Source organism: Prionailurus viverrinus, chromosome E1 (assembly GCF_022837055.1).
Source record: "Prionailurus viverrinus isolate Anna chromosome E1, UM_Priviv_1.0, whole genome shotgun sequence".
NCBI classification, from domain to species: domain Eukaryota; kingdom Metazoa; phylum Chordata; class Mammalia; order Carnivora; family Felidae; genus Prionailurus; species Prionailurus viverrinus.
In genome coordinates this window covers 50,761,660-50,782,620 of record NC_062574.1, presented here as the reverse complement: position 1 = coordinate 50,782,620, position 20,961 = coordinate 50,761,660, and the positions used below count along the sequence as shown (strand labels likewise).

The window sequence follows — 20,961 nt, the reverse complement described above, 5'->3', positions numbered from 1 at the left end:
ACATACTTACTAAAAAAAAAAAAAAAAAAATCCTTGTAACCCACTTTGCTTTTAAACCCCAAAACAGCCTTAGAAAAACACACAAGGACCACTGACGCCAGGGGCCCCCGTGGAGGGGGAGGGGGTCCGGGGGAGGGGGGGGGGCTGCAGGACTTCGTGTCCCAGAGCCCTTGAATTTTGAGTTATTACTTCTTGAAAATAATCAAGGGTCACAGAAGTGACCCATCTACATTGTGTGGCTTTCCTTCCAATGACACGGGAGAGCTTTGTTTATGGAAATCTGTTTTATGTCCTTCCGTGAAATTTTACTGGTTTTCTCTGGATAGGCTCACTCACTCCTTGTTAGATTTATTCTAAGTATTTTGTGGTTGTTACAGCCATTGTGGATAAGATTTAAAAAAAAAAAATTAGTTGTTAACGGGATATTACGGGCATAGGAGAAAATGCTAGATCGGGCATTCAGCTAGTTTATGGATTTCTTACTGTTTCTATCACTGTGTGTGTGTGTGTGTGTTTGTTTTAATCAACAATCCGGAATCTTCTGGGTAAACAATCATATGATTGGTAGAGAATGAGAATTTCCCATCCCAAATCCATATCTCGTTTGTTTTGCCTGCTGGAGCCTCTGAGGCAAGGCCCACGGGGCGCTGGCGGCTTCCAGCTCCTTCCCGACGGGAGCTGTAACTTCCCTGGTGTTGCCACTCAGTGCCGTTTTCTTGTTCGCTGCTGAAAATAGGTACAAAGGACTTTCCGTCTACCCTAGTTTAGGGTGGCCGATGGGTTTGAACAAGCACCCGTTCTGTACCCACCCAGAAGAATTTTCTTTCCCTTTTCCTTTATCTCACTAGTATAATGCATTAGATTAGCAGATTTCTTCATTTCAAATGAAATGAATTCCTTCTGAGTTCCAGAAGGAAGCCCTTCCTGACTGCGAGATATTTTTCTTTCAATTTGTGGCCGGATGCAATTTGCTACTATCGTACTTAGGTTTTCATACCTCGAAGGTGAGACTGCTTGGTCCTTTTCTGTGTTTGTGGCTATCACGTTTGCAGTGGGGGTTATTCTGAGCTTTGTAAAGCGAGCCTGGGAAGATTCCCAAATTTCCCACCCTCTGGAGGGCTGGACAACATGGGAGGGTGTCCGTTCCTTTCGGGTTAGTAGGACTTTTCCATAACGTCTTTGGCGACAAACTGGTGCTTTTAGGGAAAATAGGTGTTTGATAACGTTTTCAGTTTCTTCGATGATGAGCTCAGTACGGTGCGTGGGCTTCTTGAAATAAAAAACAATGATGCCTCTGAATTGTCCTCATTCTCAGTGTCGCTAATTGTGTCGCGCCCTTTCTGTTTGTTGAGCGCGTCAGAAGTTTATTCAATCAGTTGGTCATTTCAAAAACTAAGTATTTTGGGGGCACCTGGGTGGCTCGGTCGGTTGAGCATCTGACTTCAGCTCAGGTCATGATCTCGCAGTTTGTGAGTTCGAGCCCCGCGTCGGGCTCTGTGCTGGCGGCTCGGAGCCTGGAGCCTGCTTCCGATTCTGTGTCTCCCTCTCTCTGCTCTTCCCCTGCTCATGCTCTGTCTCTCTCTGTCTCTCAAAAATGAATATATGTTAAAAAAAAAAAAACCCAACTAAGTATTTTTATCTATCAGACCAGCTCATTTTTTTTAAACCAGTTCTGCCATTTTATTTTGTTAACTTCCCCTTCCTACCTCTTTTGCTTAATTTGCCCTTTTTAAGCCTTTGGAAGTAGAATGTTTTAATTTTGGTGTTGTTAACGAAAAGCTAAATGAAACGACGCAAGGTCACGGGTTTTATCCAAGGGCTTCCCCCTACAGCCACAAGTGTGATTCGTGGCTTCTTTCCCATCCGTGCCCCAAGTAGTCTGTGGTCTCTTGACGTGAGAGTGTGGACAGGACTCTTCTGGTCCCCTTCGCCTCCCTTCTGAGCATTGCTACCTTGTCGTTTACATTTGACATCTGTGATTCTCAGCCCTGACTGCACATCAGAATCACCTGGAAGCCTTTAAAAAAAAAAGGAAAAAAAAAAGACAAGAAACAAAAGGTCCTGGCCCTTCGTGGAACTAACTACTTCGTCGGAGCTGTGGGCCGGGCTGGGTCCCGGTGGCTCTGAGTCCCCTGGGCTCCTGCAAGGGGCAGAGGGTCCTCCCCGCCTGCCGGAGCCTGCTTTTGTCCCGCCTGTAAGCCGGTAGCATTTTTTCCTTTGCCTTTGGAATTGAAAACTGTCACCAGCTGTGTCCAGGCACGTTTATTTTTTCTTCCAGCTGTCCGGCCCTCTGTGAGTCTTCATATTTGAAGACATAGCTTTCCGGAACTCACGCAGATATTCTCCCCTGACGTTGTCGGTTAATGCCCCTGATCTCCTGGAATTTCTGTCTGATGGACGTTGACCGTCCCAGATCTAACAGCCGTGGCTTTTATTTCCTTCTCAAAACGTCCATCACTTTGCTTGGGGTTTTTTTGCTCCGAATTCGGGGAAGAATTCCTCAAACCGGCCTCTGAGTTTACAAGTTCAGTTTTTAGTGGTATTGACTTGTCTTTTAGAGACTTTTATTTTGTTTTGGTTTTGGATGATGGTCATATTTTTTATTTCCAAGTAGCCTTTTCCCTCATCCTTTTTGATCTTGCTTTACTGATGTGACGACCTCTAAGATCTCGGGCGGAGTACCCACTGGAACGTGCTCAGTCCTCTTCCGTTTTTGTGGTCGACCCTGTGCCTGGGACGGGTCTGCCCCATCGGCAGGGCCGGGACCACCACCCGAATCCCCTCGTGTTCCGGAAGGAGAAACCGTAACGTTTCTGGAATCCCTACCTGGTTGGACAGCTTCCCTTCCTGTGCCCGGTGACCTCCAGGAAGGACACGAAGTCCAAGAGATTACTGTATCTCTCCGGAAGCCTGTCCACACCCTGAGCCTCCCCTGAGGGGTCCTGGCGTGGAGGGGGTGGGGGGCCCCACATTCTACCCCACCTGGAGGGTGCGACTCTTTATTGTTACAGCATGAATTTCGCCTTCTTCTCTTTTCGGTATTTTCTGTTAATTTGGTGGTGATCGGGGAGGGCGCCTGATAAATGAGCATTTACCCGGACTCTGTCAATCCAGAAACTTCTGCGTTTCTCAGGGTCTAAAACATTCCCCATTGCAATGATCATAGAGTTGATGAAGAAACTTGGAAACATGAAAAAGCCCCAGGCTGAACTAATCACAGCAGAGCGAGCGAGCGAGCGAGCGGCCGTTCAGGGAGGCCGACGACCTGGCTCTGAGCAGGGTGGGGGTGGGGTGGGGGCTGTTTTACTAGGAAAAGCCCTATTGCCTCATCTGGTCCAAAGCCTCCCTGGGTTCTGCCCTGTCCCCTGGGCCATGGGTCCCGGCTCGTTCAAGACCCTGGGCTCCAGACTGGGCCTCGCCCATTCGTTCCCACTTCTTTAAAGCCTGCCAAGCCCCGACGACCCACGTGCCTCTTCAGCTTTGACCCTGTCCCCTTTCGCTGTTTGCTGCTTCACCTCATGAGGGGCCTTTGAAGACGCAGATGACTTCCCTCTCTAAAAAGCCTGGGAAGCCCCCTAGGATATGACCACATCTTGCTTTTTCTCCCTGCGATCCCAGGGAGCCTTTGGGGGGTGAGATGGTGTGTGGCACCTCCCCATGGGGACGTGACAGCACGTGGCGACGCCCCACTGGGTCATGACGGCACTCGGGGGACACCCTCGGGGTTGCGCAGGCGCACAGGGACGTGACAGCACGCGTGGACACCCTCGGGGTCATGACGGCACTGGGGGACACCCTCGGGGTCGCGCAGGCGCACGGGGACGTGACAGCACGCGGGGACGCCCCGCTGGGTCATGACGGCACTCGGGGACACCCCCGGGGTCGCGCAGGCGCACGGGGACGTGACAGCACGCGGGGACGCCCCGCCTTACGCTTCTTGCGCTCGCCGTTGGCGTTCTGGCAGGTCTGGGCGTAGAGCTGGCGCGCGGCCCGCAGCTCCTCCTCCTTCTGTCGCCTGGCGCAGGCGGCCATCGAGTGCCGGTCGTGGCTCTTCTCCAGCTGCATCTGCAGGCGGGCCAGGTGCTGCTGGACCCCGTACAGATGCACCCCCAGCTCCTGCCGCTGGACCCGGCTTTGCTTGGTGGCCGCGCCCTGCCGCAGAGAGAGGGGCTGTGTCAACGGACGGAGGCGCACAGGCGGGCGGGGTGGGGGGTGGGGGGGGCTGGACAGATACGCACCAGCTCTTGAAGTTCCAGGTTCAGCTTCTCTATCTGTCGGTTGAGATAGTTCTTCAGGGCAGCCTGGAACCTTACCATCAGGGGCTAAAACGACAGAGAAGCCAGCCGGGGTCACTCTCCTGGCCTATGCAGGGCACAGCCGAGGTTGCCAGAGGTCTCCCTGGGGGCACAGAAAGAACTTCCACGCCGGGTGCTCCCCGCTTCTGCCCGGAGACCTACTCCGCCAGCCACAGATTAAAGGCACTCATGGCCCTGTCCCAGGCACTGAAGGCTTGAGCGCATTATTTTGGGGGAATGCCTGGGTGAGCTGGGGTGGTGGTCCTGGAACCCCCTCCCCCACTTCCCTGGAGATGAGATGGGTGATGGACCTGGGTCGCCAGTGCTGAATGAGCACGGAGCCCCTTTTCCCAGAACAACTGCCGATCCTCTCCGGGATGGGGGGTGGGCACCGCGACTGTCCAAATGGGCTCGGCCGGTCAAGATCTGCCTTCCCCGCTCGCCAGAGGGGGCGGCCAGGGAGCTCATAACCTGGTAGGTTCGCTCCAAGCGCTGGCTCTGAGTGGGGGTGACCGCGCCCCCACACGACGTCCAGCAGTATCTGGAGACATTTCTGGCTGTCACGGCTAAGCGGCAGGGGCGCTGTTGGCATCCAGCGCCTGGAGCCAGGGATGCTGTGTCCGACAGTCCCCCCCCGCCCCAGAGAGTGACCCGGTCCCAGTGTCAGCCGTGCCAAGGTTGAGATTTGGCAAAACAGAAGACGCCTCACAGAGCAGGGGCCCAAACTGTGAAGACAAACTGCCGAGAGGGTGAGGGGCGCGTGGGGCTGGGGTGGGGCGTGGGGAGCTCTCCGTGTGTGCAGGGCGCCAGCAAGGCCTGGGAGCATGTCCTTACGTGGTCTGGGTCCAGAACCACCAGAGGGGTTCTGTCTTCCTCCACCTCGTCGCTGCCCTCGGACTCTGTTCGGTCTACAGTCTCCTCCTTGGGAGGGCTTAGCTGCTGGACCTGGTCCAGGAAGGCGGGCACGGCCTCTCCCTCGGGCTCGGCATCAGGCTCCTCAGGGGGGACACCTGGGGGGGACAGCAAGCCTTGTTGAGGGGCTAGTACGGTGCTTAACGAGGCCACTTGCAGACGCCATCAGGCGAGGCTGATGTCCAACGGCGTGCAACACGGTGGAAAAGAGAGACAAATGTCCAGGGGGTTGGGGCTCAGAAGCGCTGCTTACAGGGTCTTCTGTTCGTGAATCTTCTATGTGTCGATTTACATGATCCATAAAAAGGATCGCACTTTATTTTTATTTTTGAGAGCGCGCGCATGAAAGGATCCCATTTTAAAGGTAATGTAGGGGCACCTGGGTGGCTCAGCCCGTTAAGCGTCTGACTCTTGATTTCGGCTCAGGTCATGATCTCACGATCTGTGAGCTCGAGCCCCGCGTTGGGCTCTGTGCTGACAACACAGAGCCTGCTTGGGATTCTGTCTCCCTCTCTGTCTGCCCCTGCCCTGCTTGCTCTCGATCTCTCACTCAAAAAAATTGTAAAGAAGGTAAAAATTTTAAAAAGGTAATGTATATTACCTTTAATATATTCCAAGAAGGAAAGATGTTTTGTAGATACTTTTCTAGACACAGATAGGGAATATTGGGTGACAGTTGGCTCCTTACTGAGGGGCTACGTTGTTTTGTTTTGTTTTTGATGGGAAACGGCTGAAAAGATTGACAAGAAATGAAATATCTGTGAGGCTCCTCTTCCAGCTTCCCTATCCACCTGAGCTAGAGAGATCCTGTTCTGTTTTTAACTCGTTCAGATGTGAGCTATCTTTGGGTCACTTGCGGGGTGATGCAGGGCTTTGTTAGCTGGACCATCCACGCACATGTACCGTAAGGAATAAGAAACACCCCGATTTGCTTTCCCCACGTCCACCACACTGGGATAGGGGACAGGGCGTGCCGAGCAAGGCTCTGAAACTCAGAAAACACGTACACTGGAGGATTTTGTGGCCGAGCCCCTCTGTGAGACCAGGAGGCAGCAGGAAGTGGCAGTCAGGGGCTGTGGTTTGGGACGTCATCGGATCTCAGTCACGGTTTGCTTCTGCCACTTACTCGGATAGGCCACTAAATGACTCTTAGGATCTTTGTAAGATGGGAGACTGGTTCCTACGTCATCAGGTTACTGTAAGGATTAAACGCGATGCGACAGAGTGAATAATACCTAGTAATAACATTTTTGTCTTTAGGCTCATAGCTGAACAAGAAATGAGGTAACAGGTGGCGAATGAGTGGCACCGCTCACACCGAAGGGGATGTGAAGGGGCTTATCTCGTGGACGGGACGGGACGGCCCGGCGGGTGCCGTGGTACCTGGCTCCTGCGTGAAGGGTTCTTCCGTGCTCAAAAGCAGCTCGTCAGAGTCCAAGGACGTGATGCTACTTCCCTGGCTCAGTCGGAGATGGTGTCGTGTCCCCAGAGGGAAGACTTTTTGCTGGAGCTCTTCGTGCGAGGATTTCTAGAGCAAGAACAACCAAACCCAAATCAACGAGGGCTTCATCAGGACTGAAGTTACTTGATTTTGACCTATTCCAGTGTTCAAAGTTCAACGTAATTGCTAAAACAAAAGAAAACCATTTGGATATAAAGGTTATTTGGCTTTTGCAAAATGGAAAACATCTACGCCCCCGACCCCAGGAATTCAGGAATGGTCTCTGCCTGTCTAGAACTGTAGCAAAGTGTACATGCTGAGGTATGGACGTGTGTCACATGTGGGGTTCTTTATTTCCAGATGCTGATCTCCCCGAGGATGGTAAGCAACATTTCTGAGCCTCCTCTGTACAAAAGGCTGCTGGAAAGCCTCAGCCCCAGGCAAGAGGGTTGCTTCTACTTGTTTTTTTTCAAACCATTCCACTTTAGGGACATCTTGATAAGAAAAAGGCTTCTCTCTATCAAACTCAACACCCAAAAAACAAATACTCCAGTGAAGAAATGGGCAAAAGACATGAACAGACACTTCTCCAAAGAAGACATCCAGATGGCCAACCGACACATGAAAAGATGCTCAACCTCACTCATCATCAGGGAAATACAAATCAAAACCACAATGAGATACCACCTCACACCTGTCAGAATGGCTAACCTTAACAACTCCGGCAACAACAGATGTTGGCGAGGATGCGGAGAGAGAGGATCTCTTTTGCACTATTGGTGGGAATGCAAACTGGTGCAGCCACTCTGGGAAACAGTATGGAGGTTCCTCAAAAAACTAAAAATAGAACTACCCTACGACCCAGCAATTGCACTACTAGGCATTTATCCACGGGATACAGGTGTGCTGTTTCGAAGGGGCACATGCACCCCCATGTTTATAGCAGCCTTATCGACAATAGCCAAAGTATGGAAAGAGCCCAAATGTCCATCGATGGATGAATGGATAAAGAAGACGTGGTGTATATACAGTGGAATATTACTCGGCAATCTAAAAGAATGAAATCTGGCCATTTGCAACTACGTGGATGGAACTAGAGGGTATTATACTAAGTGAAATTAGTCAGAGAAAGACAAATATCATATGACTTCACTCACATGAGGACTTTAAGATACAAAACAGATGAACATAAGGGAAGGGAAGCAAAAATAATATAAAAACAGGGAGGGGGACAAAACAGAAGAGACTCTCAAATATGGAGAACAAACTGAGGGTTACTGGAGGGGTGGTGGGAGGGGGGAGGGGCTAAATGGGGGAGGGGCACTAAGGAATCTACTCCTGAAACCATGGTTGCACTACATGCTAACTAACTTGGATGTAAATTAAAAAATAAATTAATTTTTAAAAAAAGAAAAGAAAACGTCTTCTCTCGATAAAAATGCCTGCCTCCGTTTTAGCTTTAAACGATACTCTTGCAATTATATTACTGTCGATGATAATTATTGCTGCTGCTGAACTGGTGGGTATTGGTAACAACAATGACCCCGCACAACCCCCCGTGAGGAGGTGATAGGAGTCACTTCTGTTATCTGGCGGTGGGAGGGGGGGCGGGGGGGTCGGGAGGAAGCAGCCTCACAGAAGCTAAAGACCTTGCCTCAAGTTCCCACAGTCGGCCAAGGGCAGGTGCAGACTTGGGACGCCTCAACCCCCAGCTCGTGCTCTAATACTTCCTCAGATGATGCCGATTCTAGAAACCACCCCCGAGGTGTCCAGAACCGTAATGACAATAATGGGGGCCCAGAGTCAAAAGCCCACCTCTGCGGTGTCCAGAAAAGGCTTCTCCCCCTGAGAATTCAACGAGGCATCCAGAGGCCGATGCACTTGGCAGCTCCCTCCCCGCAATTCCTCTTCTTTCTAAAGACTGAGCACCAGCTGGGAGGAAGGAAAATCGGGCTCCCTCTCAGGTTTGTCTCTGCCCTTCTGGCTGATCACATTTGGAAACTGTTTCCCTGCGCGTTTTCTAGAAACCAGACCCACGGACGCACACTGAGTTTACAGCTCACATCACCAAGTGGCCCACACTTCCCATCTTCTGGACATCTTACGAGGTGGAGACCCTTGCTCTTCTGAGTTTAATTAGTGGGCATCAAACCATGTTATTCTCCAAAGCTATTAACTCTCTAGGGTTCATCAGGTGGGGCAGGATCTTTGCTTTGTGGTTCAGAACGGTGGCTTTGGATCGAGAGCAACCATCACAGCTGTGCGACTCTGGGCAGGGAAGTCCGTCCACCCGTTCCCTCATCTGTACAGTAATCATAGTTCCTGCCCCACAGGGTTGTTGTCAGATTCACTGAGACAGCAACGTCAAGGGTGTAGGCGCGTCCAGCCCAGAGTCGAAGATAGAGGAATGTAACCCTGCTCCTTGCTTTCCTTCCAGAACAACTCAAACCTGAAGCCAGCAGGTGGGGCTGGCCTAATGTGGGGTGAGGAGGGCTGGTTCCAGAGACCGTCCCTGTGGGGGGTCATCACCGCACAGGTGACAGGCCTGGGCCTGGAGACAAGAGTCCCCACAGACGATGGCCTGGCACAGAGTCAGAGCCCAAACATCCTGGGGCCCGCCTGGGCGGGGTTGGCCCCACAGTGACGAGGGTGACTGGGGCGTCCCAGTGTGGGGTGTCGCAGTTCAGGTGGGGTGAGAAGGGTCCACTGGAGGGTGGAGAAATGCAGTGAGGGTTACACCTGGGGGGCTGATCAAATTAATAACTACATCAAGGAGAACGGAGGCTCGGCTTCCCATTGTTGGAAAAAGGACATGGGAATATGGAAAGGGAGGACATCAAGAAGAACCCACTCAGGGGTGAGTGGTGTTAGAGAAAGGTTGGTGTGAGGTTGCTGTGTGTGTGTGTGTGTGTGTGTGCATGTGTGGTGTGTATGATACTGAGAGATCCTGGGGACAGTGACATCCCAGTCAATGAGATTACCTGGCACCTGAATCTTGACTTCTAAATCCTGTTTTCCGTGAAAAGAAACCAGGCTCCTGGAGAAATGTCTGATTCTAGGGCCAGGCAGTTCTGTGCCAGAGAATGAGAAAGTTCTCCAAGGATGACGGCGGTTAAAAAAAAGCATGATGTGGGTGCGTCAGAAGGACACAAAGACCAACTTAAATGGGCTCCCATAGGCCAAATTGGGGACAATTTCTATTCAGTGTTGTATTGTACTGGAAGTTCTGGCCAGTGTTAAGAAGGCAAGAAAAAGATATGAAGGGCATCTAGATTTGAAAGGAAGAAATTAAAGTGCTTTTATTCACAAACAACATGATCATCCTTATGAAGCATTGTATGGATTCTACAAAAACAAAAAAGCTACTAGAACTAACAAGGGTGTTGGGGGCGCCTGGGTGGCTCAGTCGGTTAAGTGACAAACTCTCACTTTTGGCCCAGGTCATGATCTCACGGTTTGTGGGTCGGAGCCCCGCATCGGTCTGTCTCTGTGCTGGCAGAGCAGAGCCTGCTTGGGATTCTCTCTCTCCCCCTCTCTCTCTGCCCCTCACTAGCAGGGTGTTTAGCAATGTTGCTGGATATAAGATCAATATACAAAAATCAGTTGTGTTTCTATATACAATATAGCAACAAACAATTGGAAGACATTTAAAATACCATCAAAAAATCCAAAATAGTGAGGGATACATCTGATAAAAGATGGACCTGTACACACTGCTGAGAGAAATATGAACTCTTAGAAATATGGTGGTAATCTGTTGTGATTTTTTTTCTTCATTTGAAATACTCACTTTCCTATCTTAAACAAAAAGAGCACCTTCCCACACAATTTTTCTTTTCTTTTCTTTTTATTTAATTAATTTATTTTGAGAGACAGAGAGAGTGAGCAGGGGAGGGACAGAGAGAGAGGGAGAGAGAGAACCCCAAGCAGGCTCCACACTGTCAGTTTGAAGCCCAACGTGGGGCTTGAACTCACTAGCCGTGAGATCATGACCCGAGCCGAAACTAAGAGTTGGACACTTAACCAACTGAGCCACCCAGGCGCCCCCACACCCAATTTTTCTTACATGCAAAGGGGTAAACGGTAACTTCGCAGTGGAGAAGAATGGCACTTTTTCATCAAGGGATCCACACCAACATCATTGGTAATGGGACAAACTATGACTGTGTGCCACCTGTTAGGACACAAGGAGGACACAGAGTCCATCTGTGAACCCTTTCCATTGGATCATAACCCAGATTTCATCAAGAGGAAAACCAGGAATATCCAAACTGAGGGACATTTTATTTTTTTTTTAATTTTTTTTTCAACGTTTATTTATTTTTGGGACAGAGAGAGACAGAGCATGAACAGGGGAGGGGCAGAGAGAGAGGGAGACACAGAATCGGAAGCAGGCTCCAGGCTCTGAGCCATCAGCCCAGAACCTGACGCGGGGCTCGAACTCACGGACCGCGAGATCGTGACCTGGCTGAAGTCGGACGCTTAACCGACTGCGCCACCCAGGCGCCCCAAACTGAGGGACATTTTAAAAGTGGCTGGCTGGTAGTCTTTAAAAGTGTCAAGGCCATTAAAGTCAAGGAAAGATTAAGTCCTGACAGAAGGGACAGCTAAAAGCCACATGTGATTTGAAACGCACTTCTGTTATAAAAGACATCATTTGGACACTTGGTGAATGAGGCCTGAGGATTATCTGGTAATGTGATGACATTTCCTGATTTTGATAGTTATATTTTGGTTGTTCGTGGGAGGCACGCACAGAAGCACTTGGAGGCAATGGGGCATCAGACCGTCAACTTACTCTCCGAGGTTAAAAAAATAAAAAGTTCTTCTAATAATACCTCAATTTTCCTTTTTTCTGTCTTTCTTTTGTTTTTTTTTTTTAGATTTTTTTTTTCAAAGTTTATTTATTTTTGGGACAGGGAGAGACAGAGCATGAACGGGGGAGGGGCAGAGAGAGAGGGAGACACAGAATCGGAAACAGGCTCCAGGCTCTGAGCCATCAGTCCAGAGCCTGACGCGGGGCTCGAACTCGCAGACCGCGAGATCGTGACCTGGCTGAAGTCGGACGCTTAACCGACTGCGCCACCCAGGCGCCCCCTTTCTTTTGTTTTTTAAGCAGCTCAACGCCTAGTGTGGAGCCCGACATGGGGCTTGAACTCCTGACTCTGAGGTCTAGACTTGAGCTGAGATCAAGAGTCGGACGCCTAACTGACTGAGCCACCCAGATGCCCCCATGATTCAATTTTTCTATAATCCCATGCTTGTTCAAAAATTTAAACAAGAGGGGCGCCTGGGTGGTTCAGTCGGTTAAGGGGCCGACTTTGGTTCAGGTCATGATCTCACGGTTCGTGGGTTCGAACCCTGCGTCAGGCCCTGTGCCGACAGCTCAGAGCCTGGAGCCTGCTTCAGATTCGGTCTCTCCCTCTTCCACGGCCCTTCCCCCCTTGTGCTCTCTCTCTCCCTCTCTTTCTCTCTCTCTCAAAGATAGTCATTAACAAATCAGGAGACTATAGATGCTGGAGAGGATGTGGAGAAACGGGAACCCTCTTGCACTGTTGGTGGGAATGCAAACTGGTGCAGCCACTGTGGAAAACAGTGTGGAGGTTCCTCAAAAAATTAAAAATAGATCTACCCTATGACCCGCCAATAGCACTGCTAGGAATTTACCCAAGGGATACAGGAGTGCTGATGCATAGGGGCACTTGTACCCCAATGTATAATTATAGCAGCACTTTCAACAATAGCCAAAGTATGGAAAGAGCCTAAATGTCCATCAACTGATGAATGGATAAAGAAATTGTGGTTTAGATACACAATGGAATACTAGTTGGCAATGAGAAAGAATGAAGTATGGCCTTTTGTTGCAACGTGGATAGAACTGGAAATTGTTATGCTAAGTGAAATAAGCCATACGGAGAAAGACAGATACCATATGTTTCCACTCTTAAGTGGATCCTGAGAAACTTAACAGAAGACCATGGGGGCGGGGAAGGCAAAAAAAAAAAAAAAAAAGAAAGAAAAAGTTGGAGAGGGAGGGAGCCAAACCATAAGAGACTCTTAAAAACTGAGAACAAACTGAGGGTTGATGGGGGATGGGAGGGAGGAGAGGGTGGGTGGTGGGTACTGAAGAGGGCACCTGTTGGGATGAGCACTGGGTGTTGTATGGAAACCAATTTGACAATAAATTTCATCTTAAAACAATAAAAAGAAATAAAGAGAAGAAAAGAAAATTAAAAGACAGTAACTATTGTCATTATAATCATTATGATCCAGAATTGCCCTGTCCAATATGGTAGCCACTAGCAACAAGTGGTTATATCAATTTAATTAGAATCCTAATTAAAAATTCAGTCCCTCCATCTCTGAAGCCACATGTGACTGATGGCAACCATGCTGGACAGCAAAGATAAGGAGCATTTCTATTATCATGAAAAGTTTCACTGGACAGTGCCGTTCGGGAGACCAGAATCCTGGATGCCCTTACGTGAAATGTTCCCAACCTAGGGTTGGCAAACACCAAAGAAAGGTCCAGAAACTCTTGGCATTCAACAGCGGGTCCTAAGACCTCAGTTTGCTAAGAAATTTCTAACAGGAATTGCGATGTGTTTTTATAACGTGCCCCAAGTTCTTCACCCAGGGTGACAGACCACAGAGGCAATAAAACACTTTCATAAAACAGACCTCAGGGCCACTCACCGGTGTGCTAGTCTGGGGTCCAGAAGCATCCTGGCCTATTTGCTCGGATAAGCCCAAGGCTTGCAGGGATGGCTGCGCGGAGGTGTCCCCTGGTTCTCCGGATTCTGACGGACCGGGGGCTCCTCTGTCTTCGGGAACAGCTTCCCCGCCCACATGTTCGTACAGGTTTGTGGGGCCCGCTTCCTCTCTGGGCATCTCCGCAGGACTTTTGTATAAAGAAGCCAGATCCGTAGAACTGACTTTCCCTTTGGGTGATGTGCCTTCCATATCGGATTCGAACTCTCCTTCAGATTCAAATTCCTCTTCTGTCTCCCCTTCTTCAACACTTTCGACTTCTCCCTCAATCTCGGTTTCTCCTTCAGTTGTGACTCTCTCATTGTCTTCAGAAAGCTTTGCGGCATCGACAGCCTCGTCATCCTTCTGGTCGCTGCTCCTCTCTGTTGGTGGGATCTATAGATGCGTGGCAGGGGGGAAAAAATCAGGAAACACAGTATAAGGCGCCCTGTGAAGTTTTACTCTTCATTGTGTAATTATGCGGACGGGAAAATCGCATCTGTACACGTCTGAGTGTCACTGAGAGAATACGCTCCACGCTTCATCTGTTCCCTCCAGTGTTTGTGATTTTTGCGTCCTTTGCTATAGAAAGCGAATTCCGAAAACCTCAGGGTGATCTGAGTAGGAGACGGGGGTGGGGGGCATCCTGACTAGCCACCAACACTCAAGAATGGGAAGGAAGGAAAACGAGTTTCTCTGCGATGGGATTGAGTCTGTTCTAGTGCAAGGTACAAGATCACTGTACGGTCTTCTCGAACAGCTCTTAACTCTTTAATTCCGTGACTACAAGCCCAGCACACACAGCCCACCCCACAGGGAACCTTACCCTGTCGCCTTCAACACTCTGGTCCCCGCCTTCATTATTCTGGTCCTTCTCTCCTTCAGCAGTTGATTCGCCTTCTGGCTCAGACCTGGGTGCAGATATACGGTCTAAGTTTCCAATAACAGCGTTCTTTTTCTTAGCATCTATGACCTCCCAGTGTCTGTATATATTCTTATTTACTTGTTCATTATCTGCCTTCCCTCTAGGCTGCTGGCCATGACTTTGTTATGTCTGTCACCAACCCCAGCACTAGATCATACCTGTTACATGGAGGGAGGGAGTGCCACAAAAGAGTCGCTGTACGAATGAATGAAAAATAATTATGGAAACGTCAAAGGAACAGCGTAAGTAGATTACAACAGAAAAGTCACCCTGAATATATATATATGTGTGTGTGTGTGTGTGTGTGTGTGTGTGTGTGTGTGTCTGGGACAAAACTGGGGAAAAGAAATACAAAATAAAAGAATGTTGCACAGAAGGGACAAATTCAGAGACCCTTGGTTAGTTTCTCCATGATTTCCATAGTACAAGAATGTCATGACTTACATTCTTTTTTTTTTTTTAATATTTATTTGGGGGGAGAGCACAAAGGGAGAGGGGCAGAGAGAGGGGGACAGAGGATCTGAACTTCAGCAGGCTCTGCACCGACAGCAGTGAGCCTGATGTGGGGCCGGAACCCACGAAACCACGGGATCCGAGCTGAAGTCAGATGCTCAACTCACGGAGCCACCCAGGTGCCCTATCATTTACATTCCTAAAATTACGTCTTCTCATGAAAAATACAAGCTTTTTTTTTTTAATTTTTTTTTTCAACGTTTATTTATTTTTGGGACAGAGAGAGACAGAGCATGAACGGGGGAGGGGCAGAGAGAGAGGGAGACACAGAATCGGAAACAGGCTCCAGGCTCTGAGCCATCGGCCCAGAGCCCGACGCGGGGCTCGAACTCCCGGACCGCGAGATCGTGACCCGGCTGAAGTCGGACACTTAACCGACTGCGCCACCCAGGCGCCCCTACAAGCTTATTTTTTTAAAAAAGTCAGACTAACCCAGAAGTGTGTGACACAGTGAAAATGCTCTGTGACTCTCCCTCCCCTTCTCAAGAGAACCACTAGTAATAGAAGAGATATAAGGGTATATTCTTTCAAATACTTTTCTATGCATTTAATCGCGCGCGCGCGCGCGCGCACACACACACACACACACACAAACACACACACTTAGAGATCACACTCTACATACTGTTTTCCATTTAGTCTTCATTTTCTGTAACTTGGAAATCTTTCCATATCAGTACATATAGATCAACTTTTTTTTTTTTTAATGAAACACTACAGAAGCATCAAAAGTAAAAGGTCAAATTCTTTAAAATAGTTTCTGTCCTTTTAAATAAAGCTCGAGAGCACAGAGGCTGGTGGCAGGTTCTTTACCTGGCTACTGTCTACCTGTGTGTGGAGGACGGTCACCCAGGGGCTTCCAGGCCACAAGGACCCTGACCCTTCCCCTCCCGCCTGGCGAGGGGGAGGGGTCCGCCCTTCCAGGACGGAGGGGCGGGGCGGCCCAGGCCCACAGAGACCCCCACTCCCAGGCCTCTCAGCAGGCACAGCCAAGCATAGTGTTGCCATGGTTACTGCGGGGCTAGCAAGTACGGGGGTTCAGGGAGCGGAGCGGCCGGAGCGAGGGGGACGCTGACAAAGGGACTGGAGACGGGAAGGGGCGCGGAGGCTTGGGGGTGGCGGGGTTGGGGGGGAGGCGGGAAAGCCCAACGGAGCGGGGATGGGAGGGGCGCAGGTGCGGGGAAGGGGGCGTGAGGGGAAGGGACGCCCCGGAGGCTACGCCAAGGGGGAGGCGTGGGGGCGCTGCGAGACCCGCGACCCTGGCCCCGCTTACCCGCCGGCCGGGCCACCGGGCTCCGCCATCTCCCGTTGCTAGGCGACGCCGTCAACATCCGGCGGGCGGGGACCACGCGCGGGGCTGGCGCTGGCTGCGCGGCGGCGCGGCCTTTGTGCCACCGAAGCGCGCTAGAGGCGCACAGCACCGAAATACGTGCACACACACACTCACACACACATGGTTTGTCCGTCTCTGAGTCCGAGCTCTGTCCCGCCCGGCTCGGGTTCTGTAAAGCGACCGCCGTGTCTACGAGCGTCCAGCCAGGCAACTCCGCTGCCCCGGGCACCGGCGACCGCCAAGCGCCCCGAAAGTGGCAGGCGGAGGTGGGGTCTCGAGGGGCTCCGGAGCAGGCTTCTCCGTGGTGGTGGTGGGGGGGGGGCCGGGGACCCCAGCCTAGTGTCCACCCATCCATCCCCATAACTGGGGGGGAGGGTCGGCGTCCCCTCCGTGGAGGTGCCGCGAAGACTCCTCGGCGGAGGACGGAGGCTCGGTGGCACTTTGGTGGGTGATGATCCCTTCCTACCCCAAAATAGGAAAACTGTAAACGGAGAGGGCGAGCGCGCACGTGGAGCGTCCCAGGGGTCCTGCCTTCACTCCGCGTGGCGGACTCGGACCTGCTGTCGGGGGCAGAGTCCCCGGGACCGGAATTGGGGAGGCCTGGCGCAGGGGACTTGAGTCTCGAGGGCGAAAGGCGACGGGGGAAGGGCCGGGTCGGACCAAGGGGTTGCGGGGTGGGGGGTGGGGGATCGGCCGGGAGCCGGGTTGGGCCCGGGGCTGGGCTGGGATCCCGGCTGGGCCGGGGTCGGGGTGGGGGAGCGGGCAGGTGGGGTCCGGGTTGGGGTCTGAGTCGGGCCGGGTTGGGCCGGGCTTGGGTCCAGGTTCGGTTTGAGGTCCCTGCTGGATCCGGGGCCGGGTTAGGCCCGAGGCCGGGTTGGGGTCCGTGTTGGGGTCTCGGTTGGGCGGGGGGCCGGGTTAGGGGCCGGGGCGGGCGGGATTGGGCCGGGGGCGGGCCGGGGGCCGGGCTTCGCCGCGCGTCCCCGCCCCGCCGCGCCTCACTGGCGGCGGCGGCGGCGGCGGCGGCGGCGGCGGCGGCGGCTCCGGGAGCCGGTGCGACTCCGGCCCGCGTTGCGGGACCCGGGTGGGTATCGGGCCCGGGCGGGGGCCGCGGGGGCGGGGCGCAAGGGTCCCCGCGGGGGACCGGGCGGCGCCCCCTTGGCGGGGACGGGGTGGGAGCGCGCGCGGGGCGCTGGGCCTGCAGCGGCGGGGCCCGGGAGGGGCCGGGGTCCGGCCGCAGCCCCAAGAGGAGCGGGGCCCGGGCAGAAGCGGGGCGGCGTGGAGGCACCCCGGGACCACGCGGGGGCCCCTTGGGGACCCCCTCCGCGGCGGGCGCCGGCGCCCCGGGCTGGGAGTGGACCTAATTCGGGGAGACTCCGTCCCCGCCTGTCTGGAGCCGGCGGACCCGGGAACTTGCGGTCTTTGTCTGGCTGGATCGTCGGAGCACGCGAACGAGAACTTGTAGGGGGCCGCCGTTTGCACACACAGCCCCCCGAAGTGTGCTTTCCAGCCCAACAGCGCGCGCGCTCTCAGCGTTGCTGGGCCTTAGGGTCGGGTGGTCTGGCTGGGAGCACCGCATGTCAGGAAACTCACTTCCTTTAGGCCTGGGCGCTTTCCCCCTCGTTCTTTACTTAAAAAAGAGAAAGAAAAAAAAATAGGCAATTTAGGGTTGCTAAATATACCCCAAGGAGCCAGAAGCCAGTGAATCTTGAAATCTCCGTTGTACCCACAGTCGGAATTTGGTGTTATACGTTGGCCACAGTCTAGTTCAGGTTCTGTTCGGAGATAGAAAAGACATAATATGTTCTCTTTCCCCACCGTGAAGTTTGCTCTGCTGCCGCACCAAGTTCACATGAGGGGGGGGAGAGAGAGAGGCTGAGAAGAGAAGCGAGGCTGCTACCCCCCACCCCCCCTACCCCCTGCACTGGTCTTGTGGACACTTCTTCACGGCCTGAAGGCCCCAGTTCTTGTATCGGGGAAGTGAGAAATGGTTCTCGAAAATGGCCATGTGCTGGGGTGCCTGGGGGGCTCAGTCGGTGGGGCCTCCAACTTCGGCTCAGGTCATGATCTCGCCGCTCGTGAGTTCCAGGCCCGCGTCAGGCTCTGTGCTGACATCTCGGAGCCTGGAGCCTGCTTCGGATTCTGTGTCTCCCTCTCTCTCTGCCCCAACCCACTCTCATTCTGTCTCTGTCTCTCTCAAAAATAAATACACATTTAAAAAAAAAAAAAAGATTAAAAAAAAAAGAAATTCCTCGTTAGAGGGGCGCTGGGTGGCTCAGGTCATGATCTCGCGGTTTGTGAGTTCGAGCCCCGCGTCAGGCTCTGGGCTGACAGCTCGGAGCCTGGAGCCTGCTTTGGATTCTGTGTCTCCCTCTCTCTGCCCCTCCCCTGCTTGCGCTCTGTCTCTCTCTCTCTCTCAAGAATAAATAAACATTAAAAAAAAAAAAAGAAATTCCTCATTAGGAATATTAACATTAACTGATTAGTGACTATTGAATGCTTTTAAGAACCATGAAAACTTGCAAAGTAGGGATTGCCTTGTAGTAGTAACTGAGGGGTTCAAGAACAGCTGCCCATTGTTGGTACTGGGAGGCAAGTTGTACGCTAAATGAGGTCATTATGTTTTCTGTGGCACGTGTTGGCTTGTGGAGTGTTTATGGCGAGCAGCGGCTCAGAATATGGCTACAGAAAGTTCTTAACAACGCTCCAGCGTTGATGGTTGCCGTGTACATAATTTCTGATTATTATGCATGACGTCACGTAGCCCTAAAAACAAACCCATAAAGTCAGGACTGAGGTTGCCCCATTTTACAGATGGGGACCCTGAGCCTCAGAGAATAAATTCCCCCAAGTTCACGCACCTAGGGCCGGCAGAACTGGAGGCCTCCGGCCCGGGGCGCTCCAGCCCCAGAAACGATTATGCACAACACTGCCTCCCACCTTGCAACTGTCCCCTGCCGGTCACATGCACACCCTCTTCCTGACCCCTCTTTTTTGCAGACAACGTGGTTCACTCTGCCTGGTGATTCATAAACATGCAGTGGAGGGGGGACTGATCCCACGTCACCACCGGCTGCTAATATCAGTCCACCTTCCTCCGGAAGGAGCCCCCCAGGGCTCGTGTACCGGCATTTGAGAAGACGGCCATCGGGTTTGCAGAAACGACCTGTGGAGTGGGCAGTGGTTGAAAACGTGGCCTCCGAAGCTGACTGCTGGGTTCAAATACGACCCTGGTGCCGAGCACTGACGTAGTTCCTTAATTTCCCCATCTGTACCATGCAGATAACACTGGCTTCCTCAAAAGCCTGCCGCAATGATCATCTAAAGCACTTAGTGCCTGGGGTGCCTGGGTGGCTCGGTCGGTAGCTTGAGTGTGCCAAGTGCCTGTTACTATTTTTTTTTTTTAATTTTATGAATGACCATCATTTGGGTTTTTCACATTTAGCAAATTGGTAAAAACATTTTGATTTTGTGTTTTCGTTCGTTGTGTGTGCAGTCCCCCAGGCGGGGAGCTGCTCCGTGCAGGAGCGGAACTCCTCATTTAGGTATATTTCTACTCTTATCTTTGTCACTCGGCAGGGCGCCGGGTCCCTGCAGGCTGTTCCAGGGACCCGGGGCGGCCGGGTTGTCTGGCAACACAAATCTCAAGTAGAGGTTTTACCGTGTCCGCCTCCCCCGACACACAGCTGAGGGACCCGGAGTTTTTCCCAGGCCTGAATCCTCTTTTGTAAGAGTAGCCACTTCGTTTCATTCGGTGTCGCGGTGTGGGGAGGATGGGCTCACAGCTTGACTGTGAAACCAGCTAGAAGCAGCAGAGGCCGGGGTGGGGTTTATTGATGTACGTTGTATTGTACTAGTGTGTGCACGATACGGAAGAACGTTGACCTGACAATGTACAGAAAGGAAAGCAGGGGTCTCGGGGAAACGGTCCAGGAAATCTCTGTCCTTCCCCTGTAGTGTGGTTGTTTTGGGTCCCTTGGCACTGGCTCTTACGTGTCTAATAAACCCACTCTGATGAGCTGTCTGGTGATACCCGATCTGAAGCGTGGCTTTTACTCTGTCTTCTGAACGAACGTAGCCGTCCTCAGAGAGGACCAGGGTCAGGCCACTTGTAGACTAAGCGCGACGTCCCCGCGGTGGCCAGCTCCAGTCGTATGGGGCGGAATGGAAAGAAAGCCCACGTGCGGGCGGAACGGCTCTCCCTTCTCTCGCGGAGCCTTGGGCGGCCAGTCTGTCCAGGTGTTTGAAGGTGACGAGTAGGTGACGAGCCCCCCGTAGGGACCCACCTGACTGCAGTGTGGCACAGCCGTCCCCGTGGTCTTTCTGGACCGGCCACCGCAGAAACTGACGAAAGCGGGGCGCGCCCCGAGCCTGTGTCCGCGCTGGCTTGCACGCTTTGGTTTCTGTGCCGGCGTTCCACACCGAGTGACCCTGAACTCAACGGTCTGATAAACTGGTCATGACACGCGCTGGCTTTCTGAAATTGGGGCAAAGGGCATCCCTAACAGGTGTCATTTTACACTCTTTCGCTTTTCAGTTTCTGTCACTAGAATGCTTTCCCCAAGCAAGATCAATTGCTCCTTTTCAGGGATGTTGTCAATACAGCCCCCGCCCCGCCCCCCCCCCCCGATTTGCTTTTTTGTCTTGTGGGGTATTAGCTTTTCCTTTGCCACGGACAGAGAACCTCTGTGCGTTCCGGTTTACAGGAATGTAGAGGTCAGGTGCACTAACCCACTGTTGGGCCGGGTGTTGCCTTCCGGGCTGGATTTGCACCTTTCCTTGCATTTTGGGTTCA

At 52.3% G+C, this 20,961-nt stretch overlaps 2 protein-coding genes across 5 annotated transcripts in view; one reads left to right on the top strand and one right to left on the bottom strand.

Moving 5' to 3' along the window:
• The window catches only part of CCDC40 (coiled-coil domain containing 40), a 42,967-nt gene extending 26,820 nt beyond the window's left edge, over positions 1–16,147 (bottom strand). For both annotated transcript variants that reach the window (XM_047831621.1, XM_047831620.1), the window contains exons 1-7: positions 16,110–16,147; positions 14,225–14,309; positions 13,345–13,794; positions 6,591–6,735; positions 5,130–5,305; positions 4,239–4,322; positions 3,933–4,152 (exon numbers count right to left, since the gene is read on the bottom strand). In XM_047831621.1, the coding sequence (XP_047687577.1) occupies positions 3,933–4,152; positions 4,239–4,322; positions 5,130–5,305; positions 6,591–6,735; positions 13,345–13,794; positions 14,225–14,309; positions 16,110–16,138 (1,189 nt within the window). In that variant the 5' untranslated portion in view covers positions 16,139–16,147. The remainder of the gene's footprint in view (positions 1–3,932; positions 4,153–4,238; positions 4,323–5,129; positions 5,306–6,590; positions 6,736–13,344; positions 13,795–14,224; positions 14,310–16,109) is intronic.
• Positions 16,148–16,298: 151 nt separating this feature from the next.
• TBC1D16 (TBC1 domain family member 16) overlaps positions 16,299–20,961 on the top strand; it is a 78,065-nt gene continuing 73,402 nt past the window's right edge. For 2 of the 3 annotated variants that reach the window (XM_047832860.1, XM_047832858.1), the window contains exon 1: positions 16,299–16,435. The gene's annotated coding sequence lies outside the window, so the exon portion shown is untranslated. Of the gene's footprint in view, positions 16,436–17,171; positions 17,251–20,961 lie in introns of those variants that run through there. The other variant, XM_047832859.1, reaches the window with a different exon arrangement.